The sequence below is a fragment of the Gastrolobium bilobum genome, unplaced genomic scaffold, assembly GCF_033153095.1.
Source record: "Gastrolobium bilobum isolate Gb01-03AN ecotype WA unplaced genomic scaffold, APGP_CSIRO_Gbil_v1 utg11686, whole genome shotgun sequence".
In the NCBI taxonomy this organism is placed as follows: Eukaryota; Viridiplantae; Streptophyta; class Magnoliopsida; order Fabales; family Fabaceae; genus Gastrolobium; species Gastrolobium bilobum.
In genome coordinates, this window is record NW_026897523.1 from 270,650 (window position 1) to 292,785 (window position 22,136).

General features: G+C 35.5%; 1 protein-coding gene and 1 long non-coding RNA gene across 4 annotated transcripts; both read right to left on the reverse strand.

Moving 5' to 3' along the window:
• Positions 1-5,897: 5,897 nt before the first annotated feature.
• LOC133307642 (uncharacterized) lies at positions 5,898-12,314 on the reverse strand. 3 transcript variants are annotated; one of them, XR_009751066.1, is made up of 4 exons: positions 12,177-12,314; positions 11,896-12,045; positions 6,776-6,915; positions 5,898-6,197 (listed from the first exon to the last, which is right to left on the reverse strand). It is a non-coding gene; the product is annotated as an uncharacterized LOC133307642 (long non-coding RNA). The 3 variants fall into 3 exon arrangements; XR_009751068.1 differs by lacking the exon at positions 6,776-6,915 and adding an exon at positions 10,941-11,004 and having other exon boundaries at positions 11,122-12,045; XR_009751067.1 differs by lacking the exons at positions 5,898-6,197; positions 6,776-6,915 and adding an exon at positions 10,345-11,004 and having other exon boundaries at positions 11,122-12,045.
• Positions 12,315-13,229: 915 nt separating this feature from the next.
• Positions 13,230-16,567, reverse strand: LOC133307640 (trihelix transcription factor ASR3-like). The gene is made up of 3 exons (XM_061508188.1): positions 15,611-16,567; positions 15,295-15,336; positions 13,230-13,893 (listed from the first exon to the last, which is right to left on the reverse strand). The coding sequence occupies exons 1-3, from the start codon at positions 16,365-16,367 to the stop codon at positions 13,550-13,552; spliced, it is 1,143 nt and encodes a 380-aa protein (XP_061364172.1). The 5' UTR covers positions 16,368-16,567; the 3' UTR covers positions 13,230-13,549.
• Between the last annotated feature and the right edge of the window lie 5,569 nt (positions 16,568-22,136).

Sequence of the window (22,136 nt, forward strand, 5' to 3'; positions counted from 1 at the left end):
ATTGACTTTGGTCTTCTTTTTCACAAGTAAGAAATCCTGATTTAAAAGAAGAGCATCTTTCTAACTTTATTTAAAATTCTAATTTTCTTTAAACGTTGTTACCAAAATGTATAAAATGACTTAAAAGAACTTTTAAAGAAATAATTTTTCTTTCTAAACAGTCCCATCCAAACAGCCACTAATCACATTGCTAAGATGACATTCTTCTACAGAGCCATATATTGTGATAGAGTTTGCCTCAACTTATGTTTGAAAGACATGTTACTTCTTTATGTTTTAGAAGGACCACAAATTTGCACCAGGCAAGTAGGAGATATTGTGTTATTTGTGCGTTTGGAGCAAAACAATGTAATAATATAATTATTTCTTAAATTCTATTAATAAATATTATTTATTATTCATGTGCACATAATTTATAAACATAAAGGTCCAGAGAGTATATGATCAATTGATATGTTTATAGAGGACATGATAATCGGTCTTCACTATTGATGATCACAGCTGTTAAATTAAGTTAGGGGCTTTATTTATACTACAAAATTTTATTAAATGATTTATTTAGATCATTGTAAAATATTGATGTGAATTTAAATTCACATTGAAAGAATCAAAAAGAGATTTAATTATTGTCATAAGGTATCAAATTTCATGTTAACAATAATTATGCTATTAATCTTAATTCTGGGTTTATTATAAATATGTAATTGAATAGTTATCAACTTATCATTCTTTGATTCATCAATAGGTGGGGTCTAATTCTTTGATGACCACCGATGAAATTTGTACAAAATATTCTCTTGCTATGTTTCAATTATTGGATATTAAAGATATTGGCATTTATATTTGATCATTAGAGAAACTATTAAAGTCAAGAGAATAAATAATTAATCCAATGACATAAACTTATCAATCAATTCATCAATCAAAAAATTATTAATATTATTAATCTTGGAGCTTAACTTCAGAATTTTAGCGAAGTAGCACCGTATTGAATGATAATTTGTTAGACTTTGAGTTCAAGTTTGTATTCAAAAAAATATATGGGAGATTGTTTGGTTATACTTTTATCACTTAAAAGCCTCTTGAGTTTTAGTATATGAGAAGGGTCCAATAAAATCTAGGATTACGTGTGATCCATGTATATATCCACTTCAGTTGTCATGCTCATGTCCACGAAAATTTATTCAGTGGTCCCTCCTTTTTTTTCTTCTTCTTCCTATCTCTTTCCTCTCTCCTCTCTTTACCCAATTCTCTTTAAAGGAACTTTGAGGGTCGGGCCCTTCAAATATTCTCTCCGTGTCCACACACTTCTCTCCCCCCTTGATTTTGAAAGATTTGACCATCCTATTATTGTTGCTTACAACAAGATTCATTCATAACCATTCAGAGAAGGGCATTCCACGCACTTATACTGCAAGAGGCATACTTTTTGTGTTGATGAATTATGATGATTTACTAGCATCCCAAACCGCAATGATACAACAAAAAACAAACTGCATAGATATACTTTCTTAGCTTCCGTCAATCCAATTATTTCTTCGTAATCAAAGTAGAATTAAGAAGGATTAATCTTCTTATGTAGAGTTAATTACTTGAATGATAGTACTGTTGTAAAACCAAACTTGTATGGTAGAGAAATAAAATATATCAGGATCTTAATTTTGTTAAACAAGTTTTTTGTGCGTGTGTGTGTGTTAGGATTTAGTGTTTAAAAAAGAATTAATAAAAAATCAGTTAACAAGAACACTAAGTAAAACCTCCAAACATAAACCAACAAACAAAAAACTTAGCAATAAAGATAGTAAATTCGGGGGAATTATATTTGGCCACCGTTATCCGCGTGCGCTATGTCAATCCTCACCAAACTAGATGCGATTTTTATTTTTCTCTAGTATTTTTTTATGACTTCAGTAGCCTCTTCAAATTTTACAACCAAATATTGATAAATACATGTATTCCAATTGACCAGCTTCTTGAATGTGTTCTGCACAGCCTCACTTTGTTCTTTTTACCAACGTTGAAAAAAATGCTTACAACACAGATACAGAACATCTATAAATTCATCGTCCCAAAAGAAAAGGAAAGGAAAGGAAAATTGATTACAATTTTCATAATAACTGATTGAGAATGAGTTGCAGAAAGAGAAAAGGGAGCAGTACAGAAGAAGAAGAGAGAGAGGCACAAATTTAACGGGGGCAAAATGGGCAAGATAAGCTAATGTCTAACTATGTTAACGGTGGATTCGATGAAAAATGGCCGTAAGGAAATAAGCGATAATAAAAAGGGATTTGATTTTCTCATGTTGCATGAGAATTGAATTCTCATGTTGTGACTCAACTAGTGGTGGATCCCACATTTATTAAAAAAAAAAAAAAGTTTTGCACGCAAATCGAAGGGTCATAACATGAGAATTAAATTCTCATGCAACATAAGAAAATATTTTTCCAAATAAGCAAAGAGTGATTCAAACATAAATCATTGGGGAAATTTCAACTTTTCCCTTAAAATTTTGATTTGGAAATATAACTAAGATGATCTAATATATATATATGTGTGTGTGTGGAAAAATATCTATCCTTTTAAAGGATATAAGCTTATATCATTTTAGATCATAACCGTTGATTTTTGTCCATCAACAGTTATAATTTATTGGGTCAAACTTAATGGGATAAATTTATTATTAATTAATTAATAATTTTGATCCAATAGATTATAATCGTTGATGGACGAAAATCAACGGTTATGATCTAAAAGGATATAAGCTTATATCCTTTAAAATGACAGATGTTATTCCCATATATATATGAGACGAAGAAAATAATATATAAACACACTGATAATTGCCAACAATTTTTGAACGTGATACGGGAATGCACAAAGAAGCAGAAATTGAAGATGGTTACAAGGACAACAGAGGTAATAGAACAACAAGAGCCTAGTATTGCTGAAAGGAAAGCTACGCGGGAAAGAAGAAAGCCAATTAGATTTAGAGTTGACGTGTAATAAGCATGCAAAGGTTAGTAAGAATGGTTCACAAGTGTAATAAAAAGAGAACAGAGTCAGACACATAGGATGTACTATGATTGGATGAATAAATAATTTCTTTTTTTCTCACTCCTTCCAGACTCTTTCTCCTCTCCTTTTCTCCCAAATTTCATCTAAATTAACCCATCTCTACCAATTTGGTGCTTTCATCACTGAACCATGGCCCGTGAAACTTGCTTCCGATCCTTGGACGATCATTTGGACAATACACAAGCTAAAGTAAAGGTGTGGAAGGAACAAATGAACAAACGTTTTCAAGAATTAACTTGCAAATTGGATGCTATTTTGACAACTATAGAGAGTGTCAACCATCATCCAGTGCTTCAACGAATCCTTCCTCTTCAAGTTCGTGAGATCATGCTGCAGCGAAGAATTTATGCCTCAAGTTTCACGCTATGATGGATTGAGTGACCCACAATGTTGGATTTACAAAATCAATCAATTATTTGATTTCTATGATATGGAAGAAGAATAATGATTGAAGATTGTCCCTTTCTATTTTGAGGGAAATGCTTTACAATGGTACCAGTGGCTTAATAAGAACTCCACAATTGATTCTTGGCCAAGATTCCTTCAGTCTTTGCAAATTCGATTTGGTCCGTCTAAAACGGGGGATTATTAGGGCCAACTGACTAAATTGTTTTAAACAGAAACGGTGTTGGAATATCAAGAATCATTTGAACATCTTTCCAACAAAGCAGATGGGCTATCATAATCCTTTCTTGTAAGTTGTTTCACTTCTAGGTTAAAACATGAAATCCAACATGATGTCTCTGCATTTTGTCCTTCTTCTTTAACACATGCCATGTCCTAAGCCAAAATCCATGAATCCAAATCACAACTTAAGAATAACCCACCAAAATTACGATCACCATATCCTCCATTATTATCCACACCCACACCACAATCTAGATATAAACAAAATACAAACACTGCCAAAGATACTACAAACACCAATGCTACCTATAACAAACCTACTCAATGACTCACCCAAAGCCAAATTCAGGAACACAGAGAGAAGAACTTGTGTTTTTCTCGTGGAGAAAATTATTATTTTTGACTTAAATGCAGAGCATCAGTCCATGTCTTGATTGTGCCTGATGATGAGACTATAGAGGAATAGATAGTAACAAAGGACAATGGGTCAATTTCACTAGTTGAACCAGAAGCCTTTAGTACTGAAACAACAACACCTCAAATTAGTTTTCATGTGTTGAACGATGTAGTTATTCCTCAAACATTAAGGTTTAAAAGTGTCATTGGCAAATATGAATTTTCGTTGTTAGTGGATGGAGGAAGTACAGATAACTTCCTTCAACCAAAGGTTGTTTCTCACATGGAATTACCAATCAGTACTGACAGGAGAATCGATGTTATGGTGGGGAATAGACAAATTTTGCGATGTGAGGGCTTTTGTCCAGCAGTGTCGGTTCAAATTCAGCAACATAATTTTTTGGTGGGCTTTTATGTTCTACCGCTACAAGGATCTGACATAGTTCTTGGTGTTCAGTGGTTACAAGTGTTGGGACCAGTCACCATGGAATATAACAAATTAACCATGGAGTTTATATGGAATGGTAAAGCTATCATACTCAAAGAAGAGTCTCACTCGGGTCCTATATCTCTAAACTAATTCAGGCGTATTCAACAGAAGGGACAAGTTACATCATTGTTGGAGTTACAGATGCTGGACTTCTCTGTTGCCTCAACTCCAACGACAATACAACTGTAACAGCCCATTGTACACCGGTATTGTTAACATTAATTATGATATTAAGCGCAGTTACAATCACAGTAATTCATTTATAAAAATGCGAGTAAACTTTTTCCTTTTTATTACGCGAGCATTTAAAACAATAATAAAGTGTAATAAATAAAAGTTGTGACTGTAACTGTAAACTCTTCGCGGAATAATATTATAAACTACTTACATATCATAAAATACTTCTTTCAAGTCACTAAGGGGTTCCCATAAACCCACTTAGCTAAAATCTCACTTTTACGTTTTTTACCTATCCGAATATGGTTCGGTCTTTGAATTTCTGCGTACAAACCGCATTCTACAAGCCTCTCATCTTTTAGTATGTTATTCTAAACTTAATTACCTTTCTATAAAGCTATCACACGAGTCATAAAGTTCTCGTTTGCTCCGGATATCGCCTTTTGAAGTTTGACAAGCAAATCTGTCAGCCAACCTCAAACCGGCTCCAAACAGCCTTAAGTCAATCAATTATTCTGGAAAATCTACTCATGAAATTTCTCTCAAATTTTTATACAGTAAAATAGACACCCCTATATTCAATTTGACATATCATACACCTAATTTGACTAAGAAAAGAAGCGGGAATAATTTTCCCAAACTCGCACCAGAACAACCACTAGTGCAGTGGCCATATGAGCAGTCCGTGCTCTTTGCCTTCTACAGGCCGACGTGCAACCCAGAAAATTCCCAAATTTTACCACAAGGTATAGGACATCTCAAGATTTAAAACGGAGTATGGAACGTCCGTATCGGACCTCTGAGGAGGGAGATATTCTTTCACAAAGTTAGCCTAAATTCTGCCAATTTCTAGAAATTTCGCCAGAGTTTCCTTTATTTTTCCAATAAATTCCATATTTGCAAATGTGTTCTCTAACCTCAATTTGTACCTAATAAACATGGGTGGCACACAAGGATCAGCAATGCATTGGTGCTCTTACAACCCTTCACAGATTATATCCAATTTGCTCAAAATACATAATCAATGCTTACTTTTTCAAGTTAACTAATTTCAATCACAAAGGTCCAATTGGATACATTCTTTGAATCATAAGTCATCATTCACATCTTAGAATAAGTCTATTTCCCTTTCATCATATTACATGCTTCAATATTACATCAAGTCCCCATATCACAATTTACAACTTCCTTACAACTATTACAATTGTCCTTCAAATATACATAATAAATGCTTCAAAATAAATCATGACAATCAAAGACTAAACTTAGACAAAATACATCATGAACAACAATGACAACACTTTAATAACATGCATTAGTCATAACCTAAGTCTAGCTTAGGCTCAATGCCCACCAAAATACAAAATAGGTAAAAGTCCTCATGCTCAACCTACGGGCTTTTTGCCCGCCGCCCCGACACCACTGCTACCTCCTGAAATAAAGTCCCCAAAGCGGGGTGAGATATACAAATATATCTCAGTAACCCAGAGGTTCTGGAGAATACTCCGCCCTATGGCTCACTTCGATGCACATAAACAATATAACATAACATTCGAAAACGGAATAAAACAAGGGATTTAGTGAAGTAGGGAAGCATAGGGAACAAAATACGATGAAGGTGGAATGGTCAATGCCAAAACCACGCAACGTCCAGCCTATTAACCTCGGCATATAGCCTACGGGTTTTAAACCAAGGTGTGTTCCCAGAACATCAACAAAGGCACCTTCCATCCATATCCACCTGAGACTTCCTAGTGTGCTCCTATCCGGATAACACACCACGACCCCAGGTCAACTGGAACTCCCACACGGAGACCTATCCAGTGGAAGTCTGTAACGCCCGAAGGCAAACAGTCTACTGGCCAAAGACACGGTACATCCTATGTACCACAACACATACAATATGCATGAACATGTTATCCTATATTATTTACATACATTTCCTACCATTACCCTCAACGGGCATGGTGGAACACACACGGGGATCAAATCCCAGTACCAAGGGATTACCTGTATAATCACCTTCTCGCAGCTCCAAAGCAATAAATCCCCGAGCTAGGTACAACAGAAAGGCCACAATCCCTTTTGGTCCGGGACCAAGGGCAACCCACCGAGCTCACGGTTCAGGGTTCAAATTCGCGGGAGGCAACCTACAATGACCATACAAGGAATCAATACACAGTGAATCCATCAAATTCACAAACGTCAAATTCCCTCCCCTACACATGGTAGGTTCGGCCAAATTAGTGTAAAATTACAAAATATTTTCTTACATTTTATTTATTTTTCTTTAGCATAAGGCTTCCACAATGTCATTTTAGGTGCCACATTACATCCTACATCATCACAACCTCATTTTGCCATTTATTTCCTTCTAGGATCAATTGCACATTCCAACACAATCCAAATATTTTTTCTATTTATTTTCAAAGCATCCAATTATCACATAACCCTTCTAATTACCATTTAACAACCCAACATATCAAGCACACAATTTCACAACATAAAACCCCAATTTTCCTCTCTTTGGCCGAAATCCACATGTCCACCTACCAATGGTTATCCAATTCAATTCAACATTCCCAAACATCATACAATATAATAATCCATCCATACAAACACTCAACAACTCAATTACACAATCCTACAATACATCAATTTCATAAAGTGATGAAACCATAGCCAAAATTTACTAAGTTAAAATCCCAAATTCAACAATAATTTTTATCACATCAATCACTCTAAATTATCATTCTAAGCCACATTTGTCTAATGCACATTTTCAATTTGAGCTCTCTAACTACATCAATTACACAACTCATGCTCTAGGTTTTCCAAATTTAAATTCATGAATCAAGCCATAAAATGTGTTGAAATATACTCACAAGCTTGGCTTATGACCCCTCCAAGTGATCCCCAAGCAATGGCTTGAACAAACAACTCCAAAAATCCCAAAAATATTCAAATTTTCGTGGCTGGTTTTGGCCCATTTCTCACAAATGAGAGGGTTTCAAGGAAAACAAATCGGTGGGATGTGTTCGGATGACGATTTCTAACAACTTTGCTCACAAACTTTTCTTGATTCGAGGTTGTATTGAAAGAGTTATGAGGAAGAGAAGTTTTGGAAGCTTTTCTTCCACTTCCATGGAGCAACTCAGTTTTGGTGAGGGGGGAGGAGAGAGAAATGGCTGATTTTGTGGTGTTGTGCAAGGTGGCAAGTCCACTTAAGTGAGGTGGGCACCACCGCCACCTCACGCGATTTCAAACTAATTCGAATTTTCCTCCTATTTCGCTAAACGTTCATAATTTCCTAAAATAATTAGAAACTCTAATTTTTAACATTAACCATTGTCCTTTAATTATCCTTGATCAGAAGAATCCAGAGTTTTCCGGTCGTTCGGAAAAAACGCTGTTTTAAGCTGTTATGCACGACGTGGGCGCGCTTCCCCAAACTCACTAATTTCCGTCAATTTTTCTCAGAAATCATATTTCCTAGTCTTATATACCATTTATAACTTATATCAAAACCTAGAGCTCAGAATTCAATCGACACGCTTTACGGTGCAACTGTAGCACAATATTTTAAAACACTATTCATCGAATTTTCAGAAACTTGCTTAACCACTCGATTTTTCGTTCTGAATCCATTTTCAGTTTTATTTTTATCATTTGAGACCTCCTACTCAATTTTACCTTCCTAGGGTTACGTGTTCGGTTAATTACCGTTTTACCCTTTCTTTGTATTTTGACCTAATTTTCAGGATTTTCACTAATCCTTCCCTTTAATCCATGTTTAATATATTAATATATGTTTTAGAAATACGAGGTGTTATAACAACTATGGGTACAACAATTACTAGCAGATTTGATTTATTATTTCATGAACCTACAGACCTCCCACCCCATCGCCAAAATAGATCATGAAATCCATCTTTAACCTCATGCAATTCCTGTTAATGTGAAGCCATATAGATACCCCATTTTCAGAAAGGAGAAATAGAAAAACTAATAGCACATATGCTTAACTCTAGCTTTATTAAACATAGTACCAACCCTTTTTCCTCTCATGTGCTCTTAGTAAAAAAAAAGATAGTACTTGGAGGTTTTATATTGATTATAGAGCCCTCAATGCTATCACCATCAAGGATGGGTTTTTCATTCCCAGTGCTTATGAACTAATGGATGAATTAGGAGGATCTCAAGTATTTTCTAAGTTGGATTTAAGTGCCGGAAATTCGCATAAACTAGAGGATGTCCATAAAACAACTTTTAGAACTCATCAAGACCATTATGAGTTCTTGGTTATGCTCTTTAGGTTGACCAACGCCCCTTACACATTTCAAGCTTCCATAAACCTCATTTTACAACCTTATTTGTGCAAGTTTGTTTATGTTTTCTTTGATGATATACTTGTGTATAGTCATTCTATGGATTCCCACATTCAACACCTATGACAGGTCTTACTCACTTTACAGAAACACCAGTTTTTCATTAAGAAAAGTAAATCTTTTTTTGCCCAAAAAGATGTGGAATACCTTGGGCATGTTGTGTCCAACAATGGTGTAAGCATGGATCCCAACAAAATAAAAGCCATGCTAAACTGGCCTATTCCCAAGAATATCAAATAGTTGAGAGGATTCCTTGGCCTTACAGGCTATTACCATAAATTTGTACAAGGATATGCAAGCATTGCAACGCCTTTAACCGAGCTACTTATAAAAGATGCTTTCCTATGGTTTAATGCTGCTCAATTAGCCTTCAATTGTCTCAAAGTGGCCATGACTTCTGCTCCAGTATTAGGCTTACCTAATTTTGATCAAGATTTTATAATGGAGACTGATGTTTGAGACCTCGGTGTTGGTGCTGTTCTATTTCAAGGGGACCACCATCTTGCATATGTTAGCAAAAAATTGTCGCTGTGAATGCAACGAGCTGCAGCTTATGTTAGGGAATTATATGCAATCACTAAAGCCGTGAAAAAATGGAGGCAATACTTATTAGGAAGGAGATTCATAATTAGAATAGATCAAAAGAGTTTAAAGGCATTATCGGACCAAGTAATCCAGACTCCAGAGCAGTAATATTATTTGTCCAAGCTTCTAGGCAAGGACAATTGAGTAACAGATGCCTTATCTAGACAGCTAGAAATAATGACTCTATCAACTAACCAATTTGATATATTAGCAGCCCTTAAGCAAGAGAACTTCAATTCTTATTTCTTTAAACAGAAATACCAAACATTGGAGTTTGATCCTACTTTACATCCAGACTTGCAGGTTTATAATGGTTTACTGTTAAAGAAGGGCAAATTGCTTATCGACCCTTCTTCCCCTTTGGTACATCAGATTTTACTAGAGTGTCATTCGACCCTGGCTAGTGGCCACTTTGGTATTCAGAAGACAGCTTCTCGTGTCTCTACTAGTTTCACATGGTCCAATCAGAAATTTTGTTAATTCATGTTTGATTTGTCAACAAGTCAAAACTCCAACTCAGTCACCTACAGGGCTTCTCCAACCTATTCCTATCCCTGGAAGAATATGGGAAAACCTCTCTATGGACTTTATTGTTGGACTTCCAAATTCTTGTGGATGTACCACAATTCTGTTGGTTGTTGACAAGTTATCAAAAATGGCGCACTTTGGTATATTGCCTAAGAATTATGATGTAGTGAAGGTGGCAAACATTTTCACTCATATGGTTTGTAAGCTTCATGGCGTTCCAAGATCTATCATCTCGGATAGGGACAAAATTTTTTGAGCAAATTTTGGGTGGAGCTATTTCAAATGAGTGGTACATATCATCCACAATCATATGGCTAATCTAAAGTGATGAATAGAGTGCTTGAACAGTACTTAAGATGCTTTATAGTTGATTCTCCAAAGCAATGATCCAAATTTTTGCCATGGGCAGAGTTTTGTTATAACGCTGCCTTTCATTCAGCAGCAGGCATGTCCCCCTTTAAGTTGGTATATGGACGTGAACCACCCTCACTTTTAGACTATGTTCCCATTGCAGCAACGCTTCTAGAGGTTGATTCATTACTCATTGATAGATATCTAGTGATCCAGCAGCTCAAAAGTAACTTGGAGAAGGCTCAGTGACATATGAAACAACAAGCAGATGTACATAGGCAAGATATACAAGTGATCTAGTGTGGGTTCGACTTCACCCTTACATGTAGCAATCAGTTGCCCTTCGCAAAATCAACAAGCTTGGTCGTCGTTACTTTGGACTTTTTCCTATTGAAAGAAAAGTAGGCAGGGTTACATACATACTTAGTCTGCCACCATCTGCAAAGATCCACCATACCTTTCATGTTTCTCTCTTAAAACCATTTCGAGGAGACCAGGACATACCTCTATTTCCATTGCCTGATATGTTCAGTGCTGGTTTACCAGTTCTCCAACCAAAACAGATCCTTGCTTCTCGCCAGAACACTGAGTTTAGGTGTTGTGGGATGGAATATCACTAGAATTGACTACTTGGGAGCCGGTACATAAGTTCCAGCAACAGTTCTCTACCTTCAATCTTGAGGACAAGATTATTTTCAATGGTGGAGGTATTGATACAGGAATGCACCAAGAAGTAGAAATTGAAGATGAAGTTACAAAGACAACAGAGGTAATAGAACAACAAGAGCGTAGTATTGCTGAAAGGAAAGGAAAGAAGAAGATTAACCAATTAGATTTAGAGATGACATGTAATGAGCATGTAAAGGTTACTTAGAATGGTTCACAATTGTAATAAAAAGAGAACAGAGTCAGACACGTGGGATGTACTGTGATTGGAAGAATAAACAATTTCTTTTTTTCTCAACTCCTTCCAGACTCTCTCTCTCTCTCCTCTACCTTTTCCCCAAATTTCCTCTGAAGTAATACATCTCTACCAGGAAACTTCGAAGATTAATGAAAAAGAGAGAATGATTATTGGGCAAAAGGATAGTGCAGTGGTCTAATTTCGAATCGCATTCGATGGGATGAACCGAGGTTTAAATCAAATCAATTAAGTGGGGAAATAAGTACTCTCGTTGTATCGAGTAATGGATGCACCTATTAGGGCAAATATGACAAAAAAAAATAATACTTTTAGATTCTCCTCTGCCAAGCTCTTATTCGCAACTCGAATTTGACCTGTTATGGCATCTTTCAAACACCGAAACCGCTTATTGTTTGCAGTGCAAGGGCAGTGTAAGTTCTAGCGGAGCCAATCCCTGCAGCTTGTTCAAACGAGGAAACCACAATCTCCATCTAGTGATGGTACTGTCTGTACCTTTGCTCCACCTTCAACCAACAATACAAAAAATGAAATAAAAAAAAAACAATAGCAAACTGATTACGATCGTAATCTTCTAATTATATTAAGACCATAAAAAAACCAAAAATACTAATTGAAGTGAATAACAAATTAATACCTCATCAAGCATGCTGATTAGATTTGCTTTCTTCATCTGAATTTCTTGTCTTTCAGCAGTGCTAACATGAGAGAGTACTTTTCTCCGAAAAAATTTGGAAATTTTTCTCAACCAAGAATACTTGGTGGTATTTTTTTGTTAGGATTCTCCTTCACAAATTTAATTTATTTTTCGCAGAAAAAATTTAAAAATCCTAAATTCTAGTAAACTAGGATTTTTAATGTGAATTTTAAGAGAATCTAAAATTTATCTCTATACCAAAAGCTCCTTATATTATCCTCATTTTTATGGGTATTTCCATCTATATCCCATATTTTCTTCTTTTTGGCCAAGAAATATGTACTTCAATGGCCAATTCTTCTTGTTTAGCTTGAATATACCAGAAAAACAAAAAGTTAAACGGGCCAAAAAAGAAATAAAAAAGGAAAGTATAGAGTTAAAAAAGGACAACTGAGAGAGAAAAATGTCAGAGAGAAAGGGACGTCCTTTCTTTGTATAAATAAAAGTGTTAACCTGACATATGAATAATCGGACCTAGACAATTACTTCAAGATTAAATGGATCTATAAAGGAAAAATCTGAAACATTTTTTGATACCGGATCAAACATGTCGCGCAACAAAGCAGACCTTTTCTACAATGTTATTGTCAAGTTATGCTAACGTAACAAAAAGAGAAAAAGAAGTATCATTCTGAATGACACAAACTAATGTCATTTTAGATGTTTTATACAAAGTATAATCGGTCATACTTTGTGTAAAACTGAAAAGTTACTTTTTTTTCTCTCTCCAATCACATCGCTGACGTGTAAAGTGAAAAAAAATAACTTTTTAAAATTACACAGAATACGACCGGTAGTACTCTGTGTAACTCATTAAAAAGACACAACTTGTGTCGTTTTGAATGACACACGGTAAACCCTAACAAAAATATCATAAATTAGTAAATTTTTAAACAAATGCAATCTACAAGAGTAAGGAAGAACGCCAAGTAATAAAGAAGACCGTGCGTGCCAGAGGAACAAATAAATCATGAACAAGTAACGAAAGGCTCAATTAATAAAAATGCATCTCAATATGAAATGTCATATGTACAACCACTCCACTATTATTGCCCGGGGAAAGATTTGTATAACCTCATTTATATAGCAGTGAGAGAGAGAGAGAGAATAAGTGCAGCAATTTCGAAATGTGTGTATAAAATCCTAAAATGGCAGTAATAAACCGCAGAAATATGGCATATCTAGATAGAAAAACAAGCGGAGAACAAGTGTGACGATCATCTTCTAGAATACTTCCTGAGATAAATGACAGAAACCACTATTATCTACAGGACCCCAACTGTTATGTACATTGCATTCTGATTGCTCTTGCACTATAATTTCTCAGCGATTCTCCCCAGAGCATCTGCAAGCTTATCAAGTACAGCAACCAAGTTATTTGCGTGGTCTTTCCGCTGCTCCCGATCCAACTGGAAATTTATATTTTGCACTTCGAGCTGAGCGCTTAGCATCTTGCCATTTCTTTCTAAGACATCAATTAATTGATATTGCGAAGTTTCCTCCTCTCCGTCTGTTGCTAACCGTTTCCTTTTCCGTTGTCCTTGAGATGCAGAACCCATTTCCTCTCCTTCTGTTGCTAACCGTTTCCTTCTCAATTCTCCTTGAGCTGCAGAACCCATTTCGGGATTTGAAGCTTGCTGTTTGTCATTGTTCACACCTACAGAATAAAAAAAATGTGTAAACAAGTCAAATGTATAGTCATGCATCAGTTAACTCCTTAACATCATAAATGTCAAACCAGCACCTTTGCTTTCACGCCTATTATGAGAAACTACAGCCACAGCTGAAGCTAAAAAGTTCAAAATTCCATAATCAAAGCTTGTGGCTAAGAAACAGTTATTTCAAAATCCTAAGCTATTACATGGAGCTCTAAGAATGACTTTTATCTAAGAATTTTCCATTTACGAATAAAATTCTTTTGAAACATGAATAGTAAAAACATAATTAATCATACCATGTGAGGCATGTACAGAATTTGGACCATTAAGGAATAAGTTACGGCACAATTTAATATTGTGGAGAAGTTATTTTGGATCAACATAGCAGCTGACACGGTTCACTCATATATAAGGAACTTCGATCTATTTTATATTCTACAGATGCATGATTTATACCTGAGCTTTCAAGTAATTTCAAGATCCTTTTAAGTAAGCAATCACACGTTGGATGACTCTGTCCTATTCTATCAATTCCCGATTCCCATAATGAAATTTAGTACAATAAGGATATTAAAGAAATGGGAAAAGAAAATAGTTATATATTAGCATTATTAAAAATTTCAAATGCAACAACAGAAAACTGATGTAAAGAATGAGCAAACAATCGACTGTCTTCTCAGGTGGCTGATTAGAAATGCAGCTGCTGCAGGAATCAGAAGCAGCAACAGAAACAAAAGCACTAATATTTTGAACAACGTAACAAGCTGTCACACATAGATTTTAGCTGATTGAAGGTCTACAAGCTCCAAGTTCACTATATTCTGAAGATGGGGTAAATTATCATTGAAGCTTCCATGTTTTTGGGTTAGCCATCTTGTCATTGATTGCAGATTAAGTAAAACAGGCATCAGCCTTTGGGTTCACAGTTCACGGGAAAGGATCCTCTTATATGATATGAGATCATATGAGACGATACTAGTTGTCCATAAACAAATCAATGGTTATGGAGAGCGCATTAGGATAGAGAATGAGAAGAAATAACCATTATCTGTCAATGAATGGCTGAGATTGTGTCACATGACCTCCGGAGTCCGGTCATATGAGAGGATTTATTCCGAGGGCCCACTGCATCAAGATTGGATAGATGAGAATGCTAAATTCAAAACAGAACAGAACATAGAAGCCGAATTGGATCAAATATAAAGTTCAATTGAACATATTGCGACAGCTAAATGCTATTGCTAACTATATCATTGGAATCTTAAAACGATACATGTGATTCTTAATCGATCATTACATCCTTCGTGAACTCAACAAATTTTCGAGGCTGCTATTCTCATTTCCAATATCTCAAACAATCACATAAATGCGGTAAACAGGAATTCTATCTTGAGCATTACCTTCACCTTGGCAGCCAGGGAGGAGTGGTTGATATTGCTTCTCTGTAAATCAGAAGAAAACATGAGCGAAAAAGTCCCAAACGGTAATCAGACAACATATTCCCAACTTTATAAGAGACAAGAGTAAACACGGCATAGCTAGAAGAAAAAGAAAATAAAGCCTCATGCCAGTAGGTGCCGGGAACAAGATGGTAGTACTAGTAGGTGCAGAAAAGCCACAAAAATGAAATCACAAGATAAAAAAAGAAAGAAAAAAAGAAAGTAAAAGGAAGCCTCAACCAGCAGTGTTCCCTAAATAAACAAAAGTGAATTGAACCTGAGATAGGAATAGGAGCAGGAATGTCCTTAGAAGGCGCCAAAACATTCTTCTTCTCAGGACTGGCACCCACTTCTTCTTGTTCAAAATCTGAGAACAAGCCATCCTCACCAACCGCGCTCCTATTACTATCATACAGGTGTGGCTCAGTGTAATCCTCATCCGCCACTCTTTTGTTGTCCTTGTCCTTGTCCTTGTCCTTGTCATTGCCAACCGGCTCCGTCACTGTTGCTGGAGTCGATGACAGAGCAAGAGCTAACGCCGGCGCCTGCGACCCTGAATCTAGAATATCATAGACCTCCTTGTCGAAAAATCCGGGCAATTTCCTCTCTCTCCTTAAATCGTTTCTCATGACCCAAAACGATTCCGTCTCCTCCCTTATTTGAGACTCCCATTCTTTGATCTTCTTGTAGTCTCCGGCCAAATTGCTCCACCTTTTCCGGCACTGAACTGGACCCCTGTTCACTCCATGCTTTCGGCAGTACGAAGACACCGATGCCCATTTCGGCTCCACCTGACCCGACCCGAATGGCAATCCCGCGGTGCGACCCCTCCTAAACTTGTTCTCTGCGTCTCTCTTTCCCTGTATCAGAACCAGAATCTCCTGCCTTGTCCAGCGGGGCAGTCTCGGCGCTTTCCCTCCTTCATCTCCTCCTTCCGTCGACGCCAGCCGAGCATCCACGCCGTTAGCGTTTCCGTCTGCTTCGTCAACTGGGTTCGTATTCTGACCCAACGATAATTTCTGCTCTAAAGCCATCAAGTTGAGGTTTTTGAAGGGCACGTGACTCAAAGGATGTTGGTGTAGTGACGGCGCTTTTGGATGTCCGTTACGCCGTCTGGGACAGAGGGTCAGCTCATCTCTCTCAGTGAGCAGGAGGAGAGAAAATAGGTGCAGAAATGGACGAGAAAGAGAGGCTTTGTGGCATTTGTGATTGTTATTTGTAATTGGGGTTTCAATTTTTCACTGGCTACATTATACACTAAACAGCTTATTGACCTTTAACCACCGAATAAAAGCTTATTGACCCTTAACCCCTTAATAAGGGTTTTCTATTATTATATTATTTATTGGCTCGTATCTTTAATTTAATCCTTTATTGATGAGATTTTCTTTCATTACAAAATACAAACGAGGAGAAAGTTCCTGGGATTGTTATAGTCACGAGGGATTTAGATAAATTATATTAGATTATGTATTTAATTTTCATTTACATAAAAAAAAAATATGAAGGAAGAGTTAATTCGCCGCTTCGAAATAAAATATGAACCCCAAGGGTAGCTCAGTTGGCAGCTGAGCTCCCAAAAAATTGCTTGGTGCAGGGATCAAGGGCCAGAGGATAAGCTAAAAAATTTTCGGTCTCATTCTTTCTCCGGTTGCGAAGCTTTAGTTCAAATGGGCCGTGTGCCCGGAGAAAGTTGAATAATGTACAAAAAAAAAAAAAAAATCAGGAAAAGCACTTTCAAATATTCGTTGGCACTTTTCTGATTCTAGATCATTTTTTACGAAAATTTCTCATTCACATTGAGGATTCTATGTTATCCTATTAAAAACTTGAGAATTATATTATCACATTTAATAATGGCTTTAATAATAAACTATTAAATTATTTAAAGTATTTTTTAATTTCTTTTTCGGTGATGTTGTGGGGCGCTCAAACTTGTAAATGCTCGTGCAGTTCTGCCCCAATCTATGATTTGGTGAAAAATAATTTAAACAGTCTTTGCAAAATATGATTTGTTTTTTTATTATTTTAATTCTACTTCAAGGAACGCTAGTATTTTAGTTCGACCATTCCTAATTATTTTTTCTTCTTTTTTATATTGCTTAAATTAAGGTCGATGCAAAAAAAAGTAACTTCATTTGATTGAATTAACCATTAGTTAGTGATATATTCAAAAATACTAATAACATTTTTTCAACACTTCTTTTATTATTGAATAAATTATTTACTAATCCTACTAAATTTTATCAGTGAAAATGGAATGAAACTTTCCAGTCGATCTCACTATGTACTTGCAAGGCATTACTGATCTTAACGTGTTTAACAAAATGTTCTAGATATATATTTTATAGTTTAAAAAATGATTTGTATCAATTATCTATTAATATAATATTTTAAATTATATATTAATCTTTTGCTTTGAAAGGAAACAATTTCTCAATCTCTTAAATTATATATAAAAATATATATATTAATTACATGCGTCACTTTTGATACATGAAACATTAAAAATAAAAGTAAAAAAATGCAATAAGCTAATTATATTGGATAGGATCATTCCTACTCTAAGGAATGGTAATTTTCGGAATGAAATAACATTCTATTGTTTAAAATTAAATTAAATTTAAATAACATAAATATCCTTGTGAGAAAATAAATAAATAGGATTAATTTTTCTTGTGTATATTGTTTATATTTGATTTTTAATAACGTTAAAAAAAATGTTGTAATTAAAACAGAGCAGCACTGTTTTATCCATGATTCATGAAGAACATTGAACACCAAATCAAGAAGAAAACATCTTTTGATGAAACAACTGCGATCATTGGTTCGTTCTTTTTGTTTAGAGTAAATATCATTTTTGGTCCTCAGCAAATTTCACGATACCAGCTTTAGTCTCTAGCAAATAAAAAGGTTATTCGTGGTCCTAAGAAATTCAAAGTGGACCAATTTAGTTGAAATCGTGAGTTCTCACAAATTTAAAATGGACCAATTTAGTTGAAATCGTGGGCTCTCACAATTTCAAAAAAGATCCACATTAGTCCCTCAAAAGGATTAAAATGGGTCCACTTTGAAATTCTTAGGGACCACGAATAGCCTTTTTATTTGTTAGGGACTAAAGCGGATATCGTAAAATTTGCTGAGTACCGAAAAAGATATTTACTCTTTTGCTTTTTTGCTATAAGTAAGACACGTCTAACTGTTTCTGTTTAAAGTATGCGAAGAAGAAAAGAAAAATATAGAAGCTATTAAAAATATAGAAGATGTTATACTTACTACCAAAAAAGTTTACCACCTCTCTTATAATCGTTGGATGAAATCAAATCAATGAATGTCATTTGATACAATTTTTTTCTCTCTCTTCAACCACATCCTCCACACACTCTCTCTTTCCTCCTTTTATAATGTTTTGTTGACCACTATCCAACAGTTACAAATACAGTATTAAGAGGTGGTAAACTTACTTGCTAGTTATAATATATTATTCCCCTAAAAATACTAATCATTTTTCATGAATGTTGATCCATATTTAAGAATCAGATAAGTCAGACAATTGCTACATCATTATAACAATTCACAAGACTTAATATCATACTGTTACGATCTGACAGATCGAAATGTCCAATCAGAGATTGATATGTCAATATAGGATCTGTTTGCCCTCTCTCAAGTACCTATGGAGGAGGTACCCTAGAGATCAGCGGATTACTGTGCACAATAATAAAGACGATATAGTCAAAGCGTGGGATGTGTGCACAGTGACAAGCTAAGAGAGAGGGTTTAGAGTATGTGTACTTTATTGGTTTAACCCCTTATTTATAGATGAGTTACTTGACAAGAATGAACTTTTGGGCTCTTAAGAATATTGGGATCCAATTGTTGATCTATTGTTGCCATAGTAGGATTAGTATAATTAAGGAGAATTTTCTTAATTCTCCTCTTAGCCATTTGTACTGTTGGGGTCTATAAGCCCACTACGTTCTCTTTGGGGATGATGTCACTATATGGATGATACTTCTAGCACAGGTAAAGACCAAGCTAGGAAGCACTATTCCAAGTATGATGCAAGCATATAACAATGGAGGGTTTAGTGTGTGTATGAGTGTGACTTAATACAAATGAGCATAATAACGAGGGGGTCAACCCTCCTTGGGATCTGCTAGGGGTGGCAGATGCTGCTGAGGGTGGCAGTCGCTGCTATGATAGTAGTGATGCATCCCTTATGCCTGGCGATGTCAGCATATGACAAAGGGAAGTTTCCTCTCATAGTACCTGGGGCGGTCTCCTTAGGGGCTAGAATCCCAAGATGAGACGTTTTAGTGTCTCTCCTAGGGAGTGTCACCGCGTTGGGGGTTGGGGGCTGAGAGTTGGTAGGGCTGACGTGGATAGGGATTTGGGCTTGAACCTTTGGACTGCTATGTTGTTGGACCATCCGGAACACCGTTAATCCTATTTGAAGCTTCTAGAATGTGACCTTTGTCGGATCCATAACACATACAACAAACTTGAAGCAAGTGATGAGTGAACTCTGACTACGACTAAGCAAACTAAACCAGTCCTACTTTACCTGTGAGCATGTCAAGGATTGTGAGTGAGATCGAGTCACATAATTCCCAACTCACTATCATGACCTGAATGAGCACAAACTTCAGAAGGCCCCTCGGAGTGTTTGTGTCAATTCATAACCGGTTCCTTTCCTTTCACAGTAAATGATCTCCTTTTTTTTCTACTTCAGCAAGTTCAACCTTCTCCTTGGTCATTGTGCTTACATCCTCAGCTACTTTTGCAACAGCAGTGAAAGCACTTGACACCCATGAAGCTCCAGTTGATACGTAAGGATAGCTCACGATACTACTTGCCTTATGCTCAGCAACAACAATAGCAGACTTAGTTTTTCAGAAACTTGAAACTTCTAATCCATCTCTCTCACCTTCTCATTGACTATAGCTGTTCTAATGCTTAGTTTACCTCTCAAATCCATTTTACGATAAATGGAAGCAACTGCGGCAGAAGCATTTGAGGTCAAGTGGTGACGTTCATCAATGGATTTTGCCCTGTTGATTGCAACCTTTCCCAACATGAAACCCTTGGCATGTTGGGAATCGTATAGGGAACCCAAAAACTCTTGGTGTGCATAATAGGATACGAAGGTCTTACGCAGTGTTTGGTATGGGAGAAATTTTTTTTTACTAGAGAAATGTAATTGATAGGGAAATGGTTAGAAAGTGAGTTTGGTAGGAAAATGTAAAAAAAGTTGTTTGGTTGACCGAAATATTATCAGGAAAATTTATTTAAATATGCAAAATCTATGTTCGGGAGAAACTTTGCACCTATTTTTTCATTTCCCCAGTTATCTCAAAATACCACATCTCAAGTGGTATTCTGTAACAGTGAATTTCATCCAAAAATCAACACAAAAGTCATTTTCCCATCTATCCTATTTGCCTAGTATTTTTTGAAAAAACCTGAACCAAACGTGGTATTTTCTAATATCCACTTACACTTTCCCATCAATCCCAAAATAAACCCTCAACCAAACACTACCTTATAGTATTTTACAGTATAAGAACTACTTATACAAGGTCTGATTAAATTTTAATACTATTCAGTATTTGGCGTGACATAGTATAAGATAATTTATTGTATAAAATAATATTATCCAGTGTTTGGTAATGCACGGTATAATATTAGATAGGATAAAAATAAATATTTTTGACAACAATATCCTTTAATAAAGAATTTATATAATTCTTCTAAATATGTCATGTGATATTAATTTTTATAAAAAAATTTGATCAATATATCCAAAAATATATATTAATTTTTGTAGAAATAAAAATCTTCAATATTTAAAAAAAAAAAAAAGTTCATGACTACTATATATATTAAATTAAAAAATCAATGGTTTATAAATTTTTTTTTGGTATGTTAGTACAGAATATTTTGGGAAAAAATATAAAAGAGGGCAAAATTTTCATTGTAAGTAAATATTTTTAATTTGAAAAATAATAAATAATCATGAAACATTCTAAATTTTCAATTATTTTTTATTTATCTTTATAAGTATTATATAACCTCTTAATTTAAAAATAAAACTTTTACCAACCCTTCTCTTAATAAATAATCTCATGCAGACTGATAAAATTGATATATTTTTAGAAATAAATATTTACAAGGCTCACTTCACAAGATATTGCAATACAACAGAATACGATAAGACCGAAAGAAAAGTATCTACAACTGTGTAAGATATGCACAATGGCTTCTGACTTGTTCATAACAAATTGAAAATCATAAAAACAAATATGTGGTGCACTTGCGTTGAACAGTACAACAGGCGATCATCTCCAGCTTGATTTATCTACGGGCTCCATATGCCTTGTTGGATATGGAACCTTGCTTGAAACAGCTGCTTGAGAAGGAACATGATCTTTCTCTCTAGTTGTTCGAAGTTCCTAATCAATTAGGAAAGCTAGTCATTTAAGGAAGTTGAAGTTTGAATCTATCTCCATTGGATGAGGTTCACATGTTGGTGGATTCACCAATTTGGTGGGGGGAAATAGGCATCTGCAGTGTTATCATGTTTGATCTCCTTTGCATTTTCAGTTGCAAGGAATGGGTCTTTCAGTAGTTCGGATGCAGACAATCTCATAGATGCTGGAACTAGACACTTCTCTATAAATTGCTTCAGCGTAGGATCATTTACTTTAGCAAGAGCAACAGGCTTTATAGCGTGAGGGAGCGTTTGGTACAGGAGAAATTTATTTATTAAAAAATACAATTACAAAGAATATGGTGGAAAA